This window comes from Chelonia mydas, chromosome 7 (genome assembly GCF_015237465.2).
Source record: "Chelonia mydas isolate rCheMyd1 chromosome 7, rCheMyd1.pri.v2, whole genome shotgun sequence".
Classification (NCBI taxonomy): Eukaryota; Metazoa; Chordata; order Testudines; family Cheloniidae; genus Chelonia; species Chelonia mydas.
Window position 1 is genome coordinate 15,435,201 of NC_057853.1, and position 17,755 is coordinate 15,452,955.

The 17,755-nt window shown below is 41.5% G+C and overlaps 1 protein-coding gene across 1 annotated transcript in view; it reads left to right on the forward strand.

Annotated features, from left to right (window-relative positions):
- The window catches only part of ARL8B (ADP ribosylation factor like GTPase 8B), a 33,109-nt gene that overhangs the window by 11,576 nt on the left and 3,778 nt on the right, over positions 1 to 17,755 (forward strand). Inside the window, exons 2-6 of the mRNA XM_037903862.2 lie at positions 8,178 to 8,258; positions 11,613 to 11,686; positions 12,160 to 12,253; positions 17,305 to 17,372; positions 17,652 to 17,722. Of these exons, the coding sequence (XP_037759790.1) occupies positions 8,178 to 8,258; positions 11,613 to 11,686; positions 12,160 to 12,253; positions 17,305 to 17,372; positions 17,652 to 17,722 (388 nt within the window). The remainder of the gene's footprint in view (positions 1 to 8,177; positions 8,259 to 11,612; positions 11,687 to 12,159; positions 12,254 to 17,304; positions 17,373 to 17,651; positions 17,723 to 17,755) is intronic.

Consider the following 17,755-nt stretch of genomic DNA (forward strand, 5'->3'; position numbering starts at 1 on the left):
TTTTTTATTTTGGAGAAGCTTGTTTAACTGGATGTTTACTATAGGTGAGTAAGAGTGATCTTTAAGGAGGCCTTACTGAAGTACAAGATGTCTAATGAGTGTGGTATTAATGAGCACTGAAAACAAACACTACCATTCGACTCGAGTCAGCATACTGTGCTTGCTGTCCTCAAAGTGATACAGCATTCATCAGGCTATATAATTGACACATTATGCAGCAGCCAAACTCCTGCCTCAAGATTGAAACCCTAGGTCAGACATTGCAGAACATGGCGCCTGCAATGTATTATGGGTTAAGGAAGTGAACTTGCCAATTAAAACTACTTCTCTACTCTAAACTAAACAAAATTCACTCTACTTCAATATGAAGTAAAGGCATTTGAGTTACAGATGGCATATTTTGTTGATGAGATTCTGTCCCATGCAGGAGTGGGAATGACACTAAGCAGGCTGAATAACTTTTAGTGCTTCTAAAGTACTTAAAGTCTTGGAAAGAAGCAGCATACCTGGCTGGTTTTATCCCAGTGCTGCAGATTGGGGGGGGGTAAAAGATAGAGGTTGAGGGCTCTGCAGCTCGCTTCCACTCTGAGTCATATAAACCTGCAAGCTTTGTGGCATAACCCAGCCTCTAACTAAGGAGGTGTAGCTAAGAAATTCCTGGCAGGCTATTCATAATGCTTTCTTGCAGGGCTTTCTACTCCTTTTTCTGTAGCAGCTGGTACTGGCCTTCCCTTCCGCTTCTTCATGACAGCTTAAAAGTTGCCTCAACCAAGTGCAACATATTTTGTGCTAACTTACTCCACATCTGCCTGCAAGATAGTTGTTTCTCAGACTACATAGATTCATGGAAGTATGTTTAAAGCCAGACAACTAGAATTCTGTTGGACTGGGTCCTAAAAAATGGTTGAGGTCATTGATGGGCAGTCTGCAAGAGTTGTACTGCTGAATGCCTGGCCTATGAACTAAACTATTTACCGTTCTTCCAGTAGAACGGATACTCTGGAGAAAGATTTGTCAGCAGTTTTTTGAGCTTTTTGTTCATCAAGGAAGCTGTAATTCTTGCAGATGGCTTCTTCAGAAGCTAGAAATTAATGGAATGGTGTTTCAGACTTTCTCCTGTCTAAGCTGTAACTGAAATGGAATCTGTACAAGAGCTGTTAAAATTGCCTTTTGAGGGGTCTGGGGAAGGGGGAAAAGACACTAGAAACAAATGGAATCTTCTGTCTAGCGATGAATTTAACTTCTTCCGTGCTCCAAGGTTGCAGAGTTTTACCTAAGATGACTGTGCTGATTTTATTATACAATTCTATATTATAAGCCTATAGTATTAAATATGTGTACCATCTGTTCAGTAGGCAGATATTATTCTAATGGGTGGCTGTAGTAGCTTGTTAATGGGATGCATTATATTGTATCTAGAAGAGTGGACAACATGACTTGCCCTCAAAGTAGTTCTAATGCTAAATAAAGTTGCTGACCATTGCTTGAAATGAAATCTTGGTTTATGGAAATACTAAAGCTAGTTTATTTTTACCTTGCTGTAAAGTAGCAATACTGTCTGGCCAGTTTCTCCAGGATTTGCCACTGGATGCATAGACTGTGCAACCAGCAATGTGACAGGCACCGGCAATAAACCTTTTTCCGCTTGGGAAGCCCCAAGGGTGCCCAAGGTGGTAGTGGAACTCCCTGGGTGAAGAAAATGTCCCCAGAAAAGCAATGAGCCAGAGTCCTGTTGGCCAATAGTATCGACGCTCCTGAGACCACACCCATTTAGAAAAGGCACAGTTGCTGACACAATAAGGCAGGTGCTTCCTTCAACTTGGAGTGGTGCTTTGTCTAGAAGTTGCAGCAAATCTATACCAATCGTTTTGATGGTCAGTTGTCCAGGTGGGAAGGACCCAGGCATTGGCAGCAGCTCAGATGTCCAAGCAGCCCTATTTAGGGGTGGCCTGCTTACCCCAGTTTGGGGAAGGCCCTAGAAAAGATGGGCTAAAAAGAGCTCCCATCCAATTTCTTCTTTCCTGGCTCTAAATTAATCATTGCTTGTTGGGATGTTCACACTGCATTAACCATACTTGAACTGAAAGACCATGAACTTCAGAAAACCGCCATAATTGATAGAGAATTGCATCAACTAAGTGTTGATATTGCAATCCTCAGTGAGATGAGACTTTTGGAAACTGGATCACTAGATGGAAGTAAACTACCACTTCTGTGGAAAATGAACCAGTGATCTATGGTGTGGGATTTGTTGATGCAAAGCCTCTACCGCTTTTGGCAAAGTTATCTCGTGTCTGGAAACAACAAGCTGCTAACCTGAACACACAGGTGTCCACTTACCAGGCTTGTGTCCTCAGTACCCTCCTTAATGGCTGTGAAAGCTGGGTCATGTACCCTCAAGCAGGAGCAGAGATTGACCAGCTTCCACCTTCCCTGACTCTACTAATTTTTCTGAGACGCTTAGAACCAACGGATCACTAACAACAAGATCCTTGAGAGAACCAGCCTACAGTCTAAGCAGACTATGCTGGACGCTTGCAGGCTTCGCTGGGGGGACATGTGAAGTGCATGCCTTAAGATCATCTGCCGAAGGCTGTGCTGTATGGCCAACTTAAGAATAACCCACGCCACGCAGGTAGGCCACAGCTCCACTACAGCGACAAGGTCAAGCAAGGTCTCTAGAAATTCAGCATTCTCCCATTTGTCAGTGGGAATGCTGCCCACAACCGCTCAGTCTGGAGAAGCTTGGTCAAGGCTGGTGCAGTCATCGTGGAGACCCATTAGAGAGCCCAGGCTGAAGCCCACAAGCAAGCCAAGAAGCACAGAGTATGCTCCAACCTCCATCTGGTGAGTGGACCTGTACCCACTGTGGGAAGTTCTGCCACTCGCATATGGGTTCTTTTCCCACACCATTGACTGACTTTGTGGTATTTCCTTTCATCTGTCAAGATGTTGGATGGCCATAGTAAAGTAGCAATGAGATTAAATCTTCAGATAGTCCTTACTTTCAGTATAGTTGCTTAAGTACTGTCTTGACAAAATGGTACTTCATTCAACATCTGCCTTACATGGTGGATTTTGCAACTGTCATCTTTAGCAATAAACTCAAAACAGCCATTTCTCCTGGTTAGAAGTACTTAGTCTCTGCAGCTCCTTGGAGGGCGCAACTATAGCGTGAAATACTTCAACGGTTTGCTTTGTAGGAAGACACTGTTGCCCGGGATGTTGTGTCACAAGGGTTTAAAAGAATGACTTTCTCTTTGGTTTAAACCAAAAATATTTTCAGCAGAATAACTAATCTTACTCTGTCCTGCATAGTAGAATTGATTTTAAGCAGACTGAAGAAGGATCCTTAAATCTAACAGTTAACCAGATGTGATGGTAACTGTGGATGATGGTGAAACTTGTGGGAAGGGTGGTAGTGGAAAAGCTAGGAAATAAGGTTGTTCAGAATTAAAGTGAAACAATCTTCCGTAGCCCATAAGGCAAATTATAAAATGCTGAAATTCAAGTTAGAAATGAATCACCTGCACTGATACTTGTGACTTGCCTAAACAAGTCCTATCCTGTAAAACAAATTTGTACCCTAGTTTTGGTTTAGACACTCAGACTAGTGACATGTAGTGTAGAATAGTTCCTTTGGAAACTTCAAGAGTGCTGCTTGTGTATGCTTATCTGTACAGTGCTGTACAAATGAGTCACAACCTGGAAGAGCCTACAACCTAAAGGCACAAGTAAAAGATAGTGTAGTCTAATGGCTGAAATGCTTGATGGAATAGGAGTGTATTGAGAAGCATCTTGGATGAGGAGAGAGAGACTAACTAGAACTTTCCAAGCATGAAAGGGATCGTGAAATAGCACAGAGTGCAAGAGCCTAAGGGAGCAGTCATGAGAGGGCTGGGTGGAGGATAAGGCTTCTAGGAATTGAGGAATTGGAATGGGGTGGAGTTGTGCAGAGCCTTGAATGCAAGGATGAAAAGCTTTCAGCTGAATAGGGAATAGTTGAAGCTCTTGATTATTGGAGGGGATCTATCTCCTTTCTCTTAGTTTAAGGGCAGAATTGATAGCAATTTGATTTTTAGGAATTTGTCATTTTTTTGGAGTTTGTCATTTGTCACCTCAGCAAATCTTCATAGGTATTGGTTACCCATCCTAATATCTGTCACTATAGCCATCAGAGTATCCCCTGAACTTGCTTGTGCTAAAATGGTTGGCAGTGAAACTGTAAACATCACTCAGTGGTTAGATGTAACTCATCACCTTTATGAGCTGTTGGCTTAGCTACCTGTAGACTTGGCAAATATCTTCAACTTTGGATTGGTTTCACATTTTGAAGTAGTCTTCTTTTGAAATGGAATGTCTTTTGCCTTCTTTAAAATGAAACCTTAGTTTGTGCTACCAGAAGGGCATTTATGCACCAATTTACCTGAATACATTGTCCCCTAAAATACAGGGCCCTGCACACATTGCACTGTATGACTTCAAAATTGATCATTTGATTAACTTGGCTAGGTTCTACAGAAGTGAGCCATATTAAGGAGAAATGGTCACCTGTGCTTTTGAGGGAGGGAGTTTCAGATGTAAGGAGCAGCATGGAAGAAGGCACAGATGACATAAAGAGCAGGAAAAAGAGTTGAGTTGAGCAAAGTTGAAAGCCAAGTGATCAGGATAAAAGCAGGAACCTTGTGCATTATAGCAAGCAATGTGGTCTTGTGACCTTCAGAGAAGACAGACATTGCTGTTTCAGGCAGCTTTTGCCTGACAAACAGAATATTACTGCTTATAAATTTTCTGCATCAGATGTGCTGTCAAAAACTTTTTACAAATATATTGAGGCTGTTTTTGCTTACCTTGCTTAAAGCGTCCAATCACATTCTGAATATACTTAATAAATGAGGTCTTAGTTGTATTTAATAGATTTTTTTTTAGGTGATTGGTTTCTTGTTGTGTGAGCCGGTAGAGTACACCTTTAATCTAAAGATTAGGCCTGATTCTGTCCTGTGTGGGTAGTGCTGTTAGAGAGACTCTTTAGATCAGAGGTCCCAAAACTGTGGGGCACACCCCCAGAGCAAAGTTGTTGTTGTTGTTGTTTCGGTTTTTTTGGGGGGGGGGTGGCAGGGACCAGGTCAGCCCCCATGGGGGTGTGGCCGGAGCACCATCCAGCTCTGCTCCAGCCCCCGCTCCCGGCTGTGACTCCATGCCTGGCTGTAGCTTCTGCTTCCGCCCCCTGCCTTATCCCTGTCCATGCCCCTCTTGCGTTCCCCCCTGCCCTAGAGCTGTGGCTCTGCTCCTGCGGTGGCAGAGGGGGACGTGGCTTAGGAGGGGCATGACCCTGAAAAGTTTTGGGACCACTGCTTTACATAGTAGCAAGTAGGGTAAAGGGATCTCTGGGGAGAAGTGAAACAGACTGCACAGTGCAGGGGGGGAAAGGGTCATAAGGGGTGGGAGGAAGAGGAAAAACTTAACCAGAAGACCACTACACACACACAAGCCATCCACAATCCTGTATAGGAAAGAGTGGGGAGTAGGCCTGAAACCTAAAAGGGAAAGGTACAGTCTAACAAAGCAAGTACTTGTAGAGATGTTATCAAGTTGATGTTAAAGTAGAGAGCTGCTTCGTTCTTGAAGGAACTGTGGGGTGTGGTTTGGCCACAATGTAGCTTTGGGGGACAGAGGTGTTCACCTGAATGGCTTGAATAAATTTCTGAAGCCCCGGCCATCACCTTCAAAAAATAGGTAGTATTTTCTGAGTGCTCAACTGAGAGGCCTTCGGAGTCTAACATTTGCAAAATGCTGAGGAAGCTCTGAAAACTAGATATCAAAATATGCAGAATGGCTAGTAAGTTTTTTTTTTTTTTTTTTTTTTTTTTTTTTTTTTTTGATGTGTTACAAAATAAGTACCAAATAACCTGTCAGGTGAGAAGCATCTAGAATAATGAAATGGAACTTCACTGACCTACTTACACAGTACCTCAAAACTATAAGAAGTCTCACTTTTTCTAAGCCACCGACACAACAAAAGCCGTGTCAGTGAGAATGAAAACATGAACTATCAATGGCTTGAAAAATCAGCAACTTAAACCTCCACTGCCAGGGCATCTTAGAGACAAAATTTTCTGAGGTTCACTTTTAATTGCTAGTTGCAACTATCTACAAACTAAAGTAAAAATAGCTTCAGAATTACACTGTAAAAAGGCCATTGGCTTCTCTGGCCATATCTTAACTCCTAAAAGACCTCCTGCAGTATAAATAGAATCTGTAAATTTACCCAAGTTGCCCGCTCATTCATCTGTCACTTAAACTGTATCTTACTTTAGAGGTTGATCTCTTCCTCTGCATTTCAGAGTTCAGTAGTAAAGTCAACATACAACACACTTTTATAACTGCAGAGGTCTTTATATATAATCAGTCAGATGAGCAAAGGTGAATTTGCAATAATATCTGTTTAAATATCAATTTACATAACAGTCTGTATTTATCAGTTTCTGGACCTGTATGCAAATCTGTATTTGAGGCATCCAGTTGCCTTTATTCATTGGTTCAGTAATGGGTAAATGCAGTGGAGAGTTAAAGGGCAACTGAACTGTAGAAGGAGCATAACTCTGTAACCAGGAAATAGAAAGGCGCAAGGCCTGTTGTTACAAGTTGATCATGATCTCTGGATATTACCTTATGAACCATGTTTAAAGCAGTTAGAAAAGGAGTACATGCATCCAGTGAAGTGAGCTGTAGCTCACGAAAGCGTATGCTCAGATAAATTTGTTAATCTCTAAGGTGCCACAAATACTCCTTTTCTTTTTGTGGATACAGACTAACACAGCTGCTACACTGAAACCTGTCTTTAAAGCAGTTGTAACTCTGCTTTGTGCAGAAGTCCTAAGTAATTTACAGGACAGTTTAGCTACTTAATGAATCAGGTTATGGAAAGATGTGTGCAAGGTCTTGTCTTGTGGCAATATGCTATTGGAGAGATGGGATAGCTTAGAGTAATGAGAGCTTTCACATCTGAGATGTCCCAAGAGTCACCTGACTTGGTCTGATTATAGTGGACACTGACCCATTTCACAAACCGACTACAGCCAATACTACTTCAGCAGAGACCTGAGTCTGGAAGAAAGCATTTACTTCTGCAGAGGCAAACTTAAAGTTGAGGCAGAATAGCCTGGGAGAAATCTGTACTATTGTTACCTGTACCTGTTTGTTTAGCTGCTGTAACCAAAAAATAAAAAGCCTCTGGTTTCCAGTACCATGTAAAAGACCTCCTTTGGCCAATGTAAGCTAACACTATAGATAAAAGTAGGAACTATATCCTTACTATGAAAGGAAGTACCAGTTTATACATCTTGTAAGACCATGATCCATAACTAATCTTTAATACTAAATAGTAATGCACAACAGCATGAACATTCTCTCAAACCTTCAGTCACACTGAAATCCTCACTTGCTGTCTACAGGTCTGGACACACCCCACTCCCACTTTTCTGAGTACTGTTGAAATTTGTGCAAATTGAGATGCCAATTTTGTTTCTCAGGAGGCTCAGAGGCTGTGCAAGTTCTTCCAGTTGCCATCTTATTGCCCTAGGGAGTTGAAGCATAGCTTTTTTTTGTGTGTGTTGAAAGCCAGTCCCATGGGAATTGACACCCTCTGTACATGTTGCCCAATTGAGTCTCTTACATAGTTTAGGAAAAATACCTATTCCAGAGTGATAGTGAGGTTCCCATAGCACACAGCTGGAATACTAAGCTCCATCACAAGAAGTACTTGCATCCTTGTTCTTTTAGAGCTCTGTATAACCAAGAGATTGAGTTACTTCACATGGCTTAACGTAAGCAAATCATTTTTCCTCTGGTTTAGCTTCACGCACAGTACTTGCTCACTAGATATTCATTCTTTTTTGATTTTGAATGAAACATTTCTGGATAGGCCTGAGGGAAATCGTGGTTGGAAATGAGAATTAATAGGCCTCCATGCAAAAATTAGTTGCATCACCTATGTTTCCTGGCACTTCAACTATAAAATCCTCTCCTTATCTGAGGACGCGGTTTTTTTTTGTTTTTGTTTTTTTTAAATAGCCATGTACTGTAAACCCTGTCAATCATGCATATCCATGATTCTGTGCTGAAACATTCTCTGCTTATTGTGATAAGATCTAATACAAACTCTCTCTTCTGTTCAGTCAGGTCAATTCAGTGAAGATATGATTCCTACAGTGGGCTTCAACATGAGGAAAGTTACTAAGGGCAATGTGACGATAAAGGTATGTCAAGAACATTTTGCTCTTTGTTGGGGCAAAAGTGTTCAATAGCTTTTAAAGGGATGCTCTCAGATTAGGTCACTGTCTGAAATGAACTCCATAGATTGACTTGAGAAAGCTAAATTGACCTTTCATCAGTCCAGCTTTTTGTCTTGCCATCAGTCAGGTGTCTTCCCTCTCTTCTCTCTCCTCCCTCCCCCTCCCACCCCCCCCAAAAAAACAAACAACCAAGACAAGCCTGTTTTGCTTGCCGGTTCTTTAGTCACTAGTATAATGCTGCTTGTCTGAGTTGCAAACATGGCAGGGGAAGTTCTAATTCAATTTTTCTTCCTGAAGCATTTAAAAATGCATGGAATAATCAAACCAGAAGCTTCGGTTAAACTTCTTCATGCGTAAGAGCCCTTCTGTGTTCAAATGGAATGTTCGACTGGCATGTTCTATTATGACTATATTCAACTATTTCCAGTGGATCAGTAGGAATAACTCTTAATGTTCTTACACAGATAAAAATTTAAATTCTGGCTTCTCTCCAGGCAGCATTCAACTCTGTATTAAATGAGAAATATACCAGAAATGTACAGGCTAAACAACAGAACCTCTTCATTCTCTGGAAAACCAAGTTTAAAATGGGAGCTTAAATAATCTCTTGTGTCTAATAGGAATCAAATTTTAGTTTATTCCCTTCTGAGACAGGAATTTGGGATTATGAACAAAAAATGGCACTAGCTCCTCAAATGGGCAAAGGAAGGGAGAAGTCCCTCAAATCTTCACACTTGGGAACAGTAGCATGACGGGTTCTCAAGCTAGCAGAAAATGGGCGACTTATCCAATTTCAAGGAAAATCATACCACGGAAAAGTTACTCAGAATGCTCCATATGACAGACTGGTCTAGATCTCCCTTCTCCCTATCCGAAGTTGCATGATGAGTGCCCCACTATGCTGCTGCTATGTTTCTGTTGTCTTGCATCTAGAATACTATGGCATATGTGGCTCTTGCCTTTTTTTAAGTTTTTTATCCACACTCCTGAGGGTCGCTACTGTTTTTGCTGGATACCATCTAGAATTGACAGAATTCTGATCTGCCCTAGTCCTCCCATTTACAGATAAAAGCATCAAGATACTTATTATGAAAGGCTATGGTTACATCAAAAGCTGTGACTCCAGATAACATATGGGCCATACAATTCATTTATGTATTAAGGCTCTCTGCTCATGACTTGTGTCCAGTGAGACTTCCCAAACTTAATAAATATTTATCTACAACCTTTCCCACTTCCCTTACCCATGCCACTGCTATGGTACCTAGAGTAAAGCTGTAACTTTAAAAATTAAAATGACTTCTAGTTTTGGGCAAGGATGTTGCTTTTACATAATTAACAAATTGTAAAGTCTCCTGTTCATCTACAGCACTGTACAGGAAACACACTGTCAACTAATTTGAAGCTCTGAAATTACCTTATAGTAAGTTGTCAATTCTGCCAGTGGAGCAGAAATCCAAGAATACTAGACTCACTTGGATTAACATGGCTCCCAGCTTTCAGAGGGCCAGGGCTTCTGCCCGCCTTAATATAATGTCCTGATCCTATTTCCTCAACCCCCAGAAACACCAAGTATGTAGCATAGGGCTGAAATAAATATATATATTTTTCCCCCCCATAACAGTGTGTGGCTTATGACCCTTCCCATGTACACTTAGCTTATTGCAGAAACATACAGTACCCACAAAGGTATTCTAGCTCGTGTCTTTTGGATTAAAAAAAAAAAACCCCACTGACAACTGACTAATTGCACTTAATACATTCTGATTTACAATACTGACTTAGCCTTCCACTCTCCTTCTTGGTGCTCTGACTCTTCCATGTGCCCCGATTTCTTGAGAAACTGGCTTCAAAGCAGGTTTTTTTTTTCAGTTGCAGCTAATTGTTCAAATGATCCACAACCTCATACCACAAGTTATGCTGGCTGCTTATACTGCAAGAACTTAACTGTGAACTTAACAGGTCTGTTTTCTGGCATTGATACACTACCATGACACCTTAAAACTAATTCAGGAAATGCAAGAGTTAACCTTAAATCAGAACACTCTATTGCAAAGCCCAGTTTTGCCCTCAGATTTATGCGATCATCATTGTACAGATTCATAGATGAAGTGGCCCCTGTTTGAAGGTATACATGAGTGGTAGGCAACCTGCAGCCCCCGGGCTGCACACTGCCCATCAGGGTAATCCCCTGGCAGACCGCCAGGCAGTTTCTTTACATTTGCACAGCCGCCCACAGCTCCCAGTGGCCGCTGTTTGCCATTCCTGGCCAATGGGAGCTGGAGGAAGCGGCGGCAAGCACGTCCCTGTGGCCCACACTGATTCTCCCAGCTCCTGTTGGCCAGGAATGGCAAACTGCGGCCACTGGGAGCTGCGGGCAGCTGTGCAAATGTAAAGAAACTGCCTGGCGGTCTGCCAGGGGATTACCCTGTTGGGCCTCAGGTTGCCCACCACTGGTATACGTGGTATAGAACACAACACTCATTTGAAATATGGATGACTTGAGGCTCTTCAACTTCTTGTATTAGTATTAAACTTTTAATATTGTTACATTTACAGGCACTTGCCCTAATAGGCTAGCACATAAATATTGCTGCATTCTGCTTAATCAGAAACTCTCAACTATGGAAACCCACAGTGAAATAACACAACAAAACTATTGTTACCTCAGTTTTCAGTCTGCATTGTTCAGGGGTCTAATAAATAGGTAACTTTTCACAGCATGATCCAGTTAAATTCTTGTAAACTGCTCTGTAGATTTGTAAAGTTCAATGACTTGAGTTTAAGTGTAGGACTTTTTCCTACGTATTCTGCTGTAAAGAGACTTTCTCTGGAGGCGCAAGTTAGATGTAACCTTTCCCCTTGATATGCCAGAGTTCCTTTTGTCAATCCTCCAGTGAGACGCTCCATGCAAATAGCTGACTTCAGCGTGTATGCTGAGTGCAAAGTTGCATACTCGTACGCTGTCTTTGTTTTAGAACGACATGCATCTTGTTTTGCTGTGTGCTGGGTAATACAGAAGTTCTGTAACTTCTGTGAATTTTTTAGGTGTCAAGCTTTCAGATACAAGCATCTATTTTTTTACTTAATGTCTTAAAGTAGGGGAGAGTGTGGATAGATGACCCTGCTGACTAGAACTGGGACTTTCCATGCCATTATAGTGGAAATAGCCTTTGTATGAAAACTACTGAGAAGACATAAGGATCAAATACTTTCAAGCACTTCACTTCACCTGTTAATAGTTCTTTTATACTGTGCTTTGCAATGTTTAAATTTAGACTTAACCTAGTGCCTGGCTAAACTTGCTTTTCCTTTAAGATCTGGGATATAGGAGGGCAGCCACGATTCCGAAGCATGTGGGAGCGATATTGCAGAGGCGTTAATGCTATTGTGTAAGTAAAGACTGTGTCAGGCTGCTCTCATCAGCTGTAGATTTTTCTTCTTCTTTGCAGCTGAGAAATAAGCCTTTGGTTTGCACTTCAATTTGCAAACTAGTGGTCTGTTTTACTTTAAAATTCGGTTGTAGCCCCTCTAAACTAGCTTTTGAATGGTGTTGGGAAGAACTAAGGCTTGATTTCTTTTTAGCTATTGTTTATGTAACTTCTGATCTAAAATCATCTGCACGACCTTTGTGAGACAGTCTGTAGCTTGACTGCCCCAACTCCAAGTACATTTTAAATGGGAGAGGTTGTCAAGCTCTACTTGGCTGACTAGTATTTGGGACAATTGCCCCCTCTGCAAGACTTGTAAATTTGTTCAAACAGATAGTCCTGAAACTCAGTACATGTGCTAGTACATCTAGTTTCTGAAGCTTATAAACCTGCTTAAGTTATTGAATAACTAAATTTACAATATCTTTTTAAAGATATATGGTAGATGCTGCTGATCGTGAAAAGATAGAAGCCTCTCGAAATGAGCTACATAACCTTCTAGACAAACCACAGTTACAAGGAATCCCTGTAAGTAGTATATTCTGGCTCTAACATTGCATGCTTGGTATCAGCGAAAAGGTAGGTGAGGTAATATCTTTTATTGGATCAGCTCCTGTTGGTGGAAGCTACAAGCTTTCGAGCTACCCAGCTGCTCTTCAGGTCTGGGGAAGAAAGCGGAGAATCTGAAGTAAATATAAGTTGGGACAGATTGTTAAGCAGAAGGGTTAACATAGTTGTTGGGGCATTTAATGCACTGGATGAGGTACACCATTTGTGAGTAATGTGTAGACCCAGGAATTTTGAAAGGTGGGTATTCATGATGGTAGCAGGGTAGATATGTCTGCAGGTTTTGCATCTATTCTGCCAGGGTCTGGTGCTGCTTTGAGTTGGTGTGTCCTGGTCTGTGGGGAGCTTGCTTCTGATGATGAACGTGGCAAGGTTGGGGGATTGTTTGAATACCAGAAGAGGGGGTTTAGGAAAGATTTCTTTCAGGATGTAGTTCCCATCAAATATTGGCTGTAATTGTTAATGTGATGCTGGCAGACCAGGTGCCAGCTAATGCTAAGGGCCTTAGGCCTCTGTCAAGATTCCTTCCCCACTCTGAACTCTAGGGTACAGATGTGGGGACCTGCATGAAAAACCCCCTAAGCTTATTTTTACCAGCTTAGGTTAAAACTTCCCCAAGGTACAAACTATTTATTTATTTTTTAGCTTTTTGCCCTTGGACTTTATTGCTGCCACCACCAAGCGTCTAAAAAATTTATATAACAGGGAAAGAGCCTGCTTGGAAACGTCTCCCCCCCCCCCCCCCCCAAAATCCTCCCCAAACCCTACACCCCCTTTCCTGGGGAAGGCTTGATAAAAATCCTCACCCATTTGCATAGGTGAACACAGACCCAAACCCTTAGATCTTAAGAACAATGAAAAAGCAATCAGGTTCTTAAAAGAATTTTTTAATTGAAGAAAAAGTAAAAATCACTTCTGTAAAATCAGGATGGTAACTACCTTACAGGGTAATCGGATTCAAAACCTAGAGAATCCCTCTAGGCAAAACCTTAAGTTACAAAAAGACACAAACAGGAATATACATTCCATTCAGCACAGCTTATTTTATCAGCCATTTAAACAAAACAGAATCTCTCACATATCTAATAGATTATTTACTAAGTTCTAAGACTCCATTCCTTTTCTGTTCCTGGCAAAACGACACAGACAGAGCAAACCTTTGTTCCACCCCCGCCCCCCCCCTTGAAAGTATCTTGTCTCCGCATTGGTCATTGTGGTCAGGTGCCAGCGAGGTTATCCTAGCTTCTTAACCCTTTACAGGTGAAAGGGTTTTTCCTCTGGCCAGGAGGGATTTTAAAGGTGTTTACCCTTCCCTTTATATTTATGACAGCCTCACTGAACACTGACTGACAAATGCATAGCTGGAGACCAATCTGGTCCCACCTGCGTGTTAGCATTATTAAAACAGAAGTTGACAAGAATGTGTTAGTGTTTACACATGATGAAATGCTTGTAAGCTGCTGCATGTTTTGATCTGTTATAACATCTCTGGCCCATGGTGAAAGTTATAATGTGTGCATTTTAAATATCTGTAATTGTGTAACTCGGGAAAGAAGCATTAATTAATGTGAAGTGCTGGTCCTTCACACAAGAAGGCCTATGGAAATCAAACCACTATGAAACAGCAAAGGACAAGGACTTTGTTGGTTGAGGAGGGTAGGTGCTGCCACTTGTACCATCACAGAAGGAATTGCATCACTATGCTGCTTGGAATTTGGAGAGGGCAATATTTGTAAGTTTTTAAGCAAGTGATCCCCAAGCTGCTTAGCTTGTGTTAGCCCTAAAGAACACAGAGTGCATCTTACAGCAGCTTCTATTACCTTTTGAAACCTAAAACCGTAACTCATTTGTATGTTTACCTGCTGTAACCTTCTAAATAACTCTTAATTTCTTTAGTTACTTTATAGAATTGGCCACAAGTGTTGCCTTTGAGAGATCTAAGGTACAGTTGACTGGGGTAAGTGACTGGTCCTTTAGGACTGAGAGTAACCTGAATATTGTGACCTTTTGGTGTAAGGGACCATCTATCACAAGGCAAGCTTGCCTAGGTGGCAAGATAAACCAGAGTACCCAAGGGGGGCTGTCTGTGACCACATGTTGAGGCAGTTGTTGTGCTTGCGGAGTTCACACTTGATACTTTGTTGGTGAAATCTAGGTAATGACAACACAACCAGTTTGGGATTTTTGCCCCCCCCTTTTTTTTTTTAAAGTCTGCCTTGAGATTGGCGCTCATGGTCATGAGCCATTCTAGACAGCTTGAACAATATTCAGTATGGTTTTCAGTGTGGGATGTTAGCTGACAGCTAAGAGTTTGTTGTCTGAAGGGTTTTGTCTGAAGGGTTTTTTCTGTAGTGAAGCAGGTTTCCCCTGGGGTATTTGGGTGATCCTTACCATGATGTGATCCACTTCTCTGAAGCACCTTTGTTTTGGTGAAGGTGGTTTTAAGTGTTTTAAGGTGTATATCCCAGACTTTCTCCTTTGAGCATATTTTGTGGTGTCTGAGTGCCTGGCTGTAGATAAGACTTCTCACGGTGTTTGGAGTGGTTGCTGGATCTAGGAAGGTAAGTGTGGTAATCAGTGGGTTAGTAGGGCTCCATTGTTTGAGCAAATTATGGTGTCCAGGAAGTGATCTTGATGTGGGAGTATTCTGGAGAGAGTTTGATAGATGCATGGTGGTGGTTGAAGTTGTGGTGGGAAATCTGAGGAAGTGTAGGTGTTCGGTCTAGAGGATGAAAATAGAATTGAAACTTCAGGTATATCATTGACTTCATGGTGTATTTTTCCAGAAATTCTTCCTCAAGGTGGTCCTCGAAGAAGCTTGCATATTGGGGGGGCCATCGTAGTACCTGTGACTGTTTTTTTCCATGGTTTGGACTAAGTGTGTGTGTGTTAAATGTGAATTTGTGGGTGAAAATGAAATGGATGAGCTTAGTGATGTGTTTAGGGTGGATTTCTGAGTATTGTACATTAATTCATAGGCATTATTTTGTACGCATGAGGCAGACAATGATACCATCGTAGTGAGGGAAGTGAACACCATCCTTGCCACCATAGAGGTCTGGGCAAGATTGTTCATGGTGAGGAGTTTCTGGAGGAAGCAGACCCTTTCGTGTGGTGAGTGACCTAAGGATGGTTTCTGAGTCCTGATACTCTCTCAATAAGAGTGCTGTGGCCAGATACGATGGGTCTGCCTGGGTTCCCCTGTTTGTGTCTCTTGAAGCACATAGAACAATTCTGTGGTGGGTTTGTGAGGGATGAGGTTGTACAGTTTTTCTTGAAGTTTTTTGGGGCAAGGATTTGAAGGTATATTTTAAGTTCCTGTGTGAATTGTGGTGTGTTCTTTATAGGTGGTGTCTGTTGGTCTCGTTGATGTAGTTGTTATGATGAAGTGCTATGATAGCATCTGCTCTGTCTGCAAGTTTGATCTCTATCTGCTGGTTAGGATTCAGGGACTTTGCAAAACTTTCAGACGTATCTCCACTGCTACAATGATTAGTACCTTTTCAAGATTCATGAATCTGACATGTGCCTATCATAACATGCTGTGCCTCATCCTGTGCATTAAATGCTCCAATCACAACTATGTAGGTGAAACCAGACAATCGCTATGCTCTCAGATGATCTCACTCAGAAAAATGATAAAAGACCAAAACACTGTATCAGCCATGATCTCCTCCTCCCTCCCCCCCCCCCCCCAAAGTGATCACCTCAGATCTGATCTTTCAGTAATTGTTCTCAAAGAAAACCTGCACAACATACTCAAAAGGTGAGCTTGGGAACTTAACTGTAAGTCTGCTAGACAACAAAAAACATGGACTTAACAGACACTGGTTTTATGCCTCATTTCAACAATTTGTAACACACCACACTGCCTACTGTCCTTAATTGCCCTCTTCATTTCACGTGATGGCCTACAATTTGTGTTAAACCTTCTGCTTAACAGTCTGTCCCAGCTTGTATTTACCTCAGACGCTCTGCTTCCTTCCCCAGACCTGGAGAAGAGCTCTTTGTAGGTTGAAAGCTTGTACTTTCCACTAACAGAAATTGGTCCAATAAAAAAAATATTACATCACGTACCTTGTCTCTCTCATCCTGGGACCAACAGTTACTACACTGCAAACATACTCAGTCTCACGCAGATTTATATGCAACTTCAAACGAAATGTAAGTTTTATGCAAATTTGTAGATTAACTCTTAGAAATCATTAAGCACATAAGGCTGGTTCTTCATGGTAAAGTTAGCTTGTGCAAACACTTATCACCTATCATGCCTGTTCTGTTTTACTTTGCATTTTTATAATGCAGCTATCCCATGCTTTAGGCACATCTTGCTCGATGCTGTTTGAGTTGTTTTGTTCAGCACCTACCGCAAGTAAATCATTTAGGGCAGGGACAGGTTTACTGTGTACAATGCCTAACACAATGGGGCCTTGATCTGGCTCAAGCCTCTAAATGTTACCATAACACAACAATAGTCAATAAATTACAATCATAGTGCAAAGCATAATCCACACTTTAAATTTTAGAAACACAAGCAGAGATCTGGGAAACTTGGTACAAAAGTAAACCCAGTAACCATAGAGGCAAGCCATGAGAAGAATCCGTTGTTCAGTCCAAAAATGGAGGGCAACAGGTGGAGGAATAGCAGACCTCCAAGAAAGAGGAGCCCTAAAGCACAGGAAACTGAAATAAGACCTGCTGATTGTTCTAAAGACCACCGTCAAGAACTTGAGCAGACCTCTGGAAGGGGCTTTCATAATCTGGTCTTGAGGATTCTGTTTTGACCTTAGTAGTCTAACAGCTGAGACGTAATTGATAAAATACACTGAGGGGAGGTACAAACACTCAAATCCAACTTATTAAATCATCTTTCTGCAAGGCCTTGAAAGTGACACACACCAATGGTTTTTGTCTCCCTGTGCTCAAAGTAAAATATACATCCCTACTTGATGACTGCCTGTGTTTGTGAGCAATGTTCTGTTTCTCACTGTTGCTAATATCAACTGTTTTAGGTTCTAGTACTTGGAAACAAGAGAGACCTTCCTAATGCTCTGGATGAGAAGCAGCTAATTGAAAAGATGTAAGTCTCAAAGAAAATGTGATTAAGGGAGAGTCTACTATAATTTTAATTTGCTAAATTCTTGTAGATATGTCTAAGCCATACAAAATAATTAGCAAATTTCAGCTTACTGCTCTCATGTCGTCTTATTTATAGCTGATGGCTTGAAAGACTGTAGAGAAACAAGCTTGCATACAGTAGATTAAGTGATAGTGTCTAGGAGACGGTTAAGTGACTAATGTCGAAATGAGATCCCACTTTGTTACCACCAAATGTTACTACATGTCTCCTCTCTTTCAGGAATCTGGCTGCTATTCAGGACAGAGAAATTTGCTGCTATTCAATTTCTTGCAAAGAAAAGGATAATATAGGTAATACTTAACCCAGAAATGCCAATTTGAGAA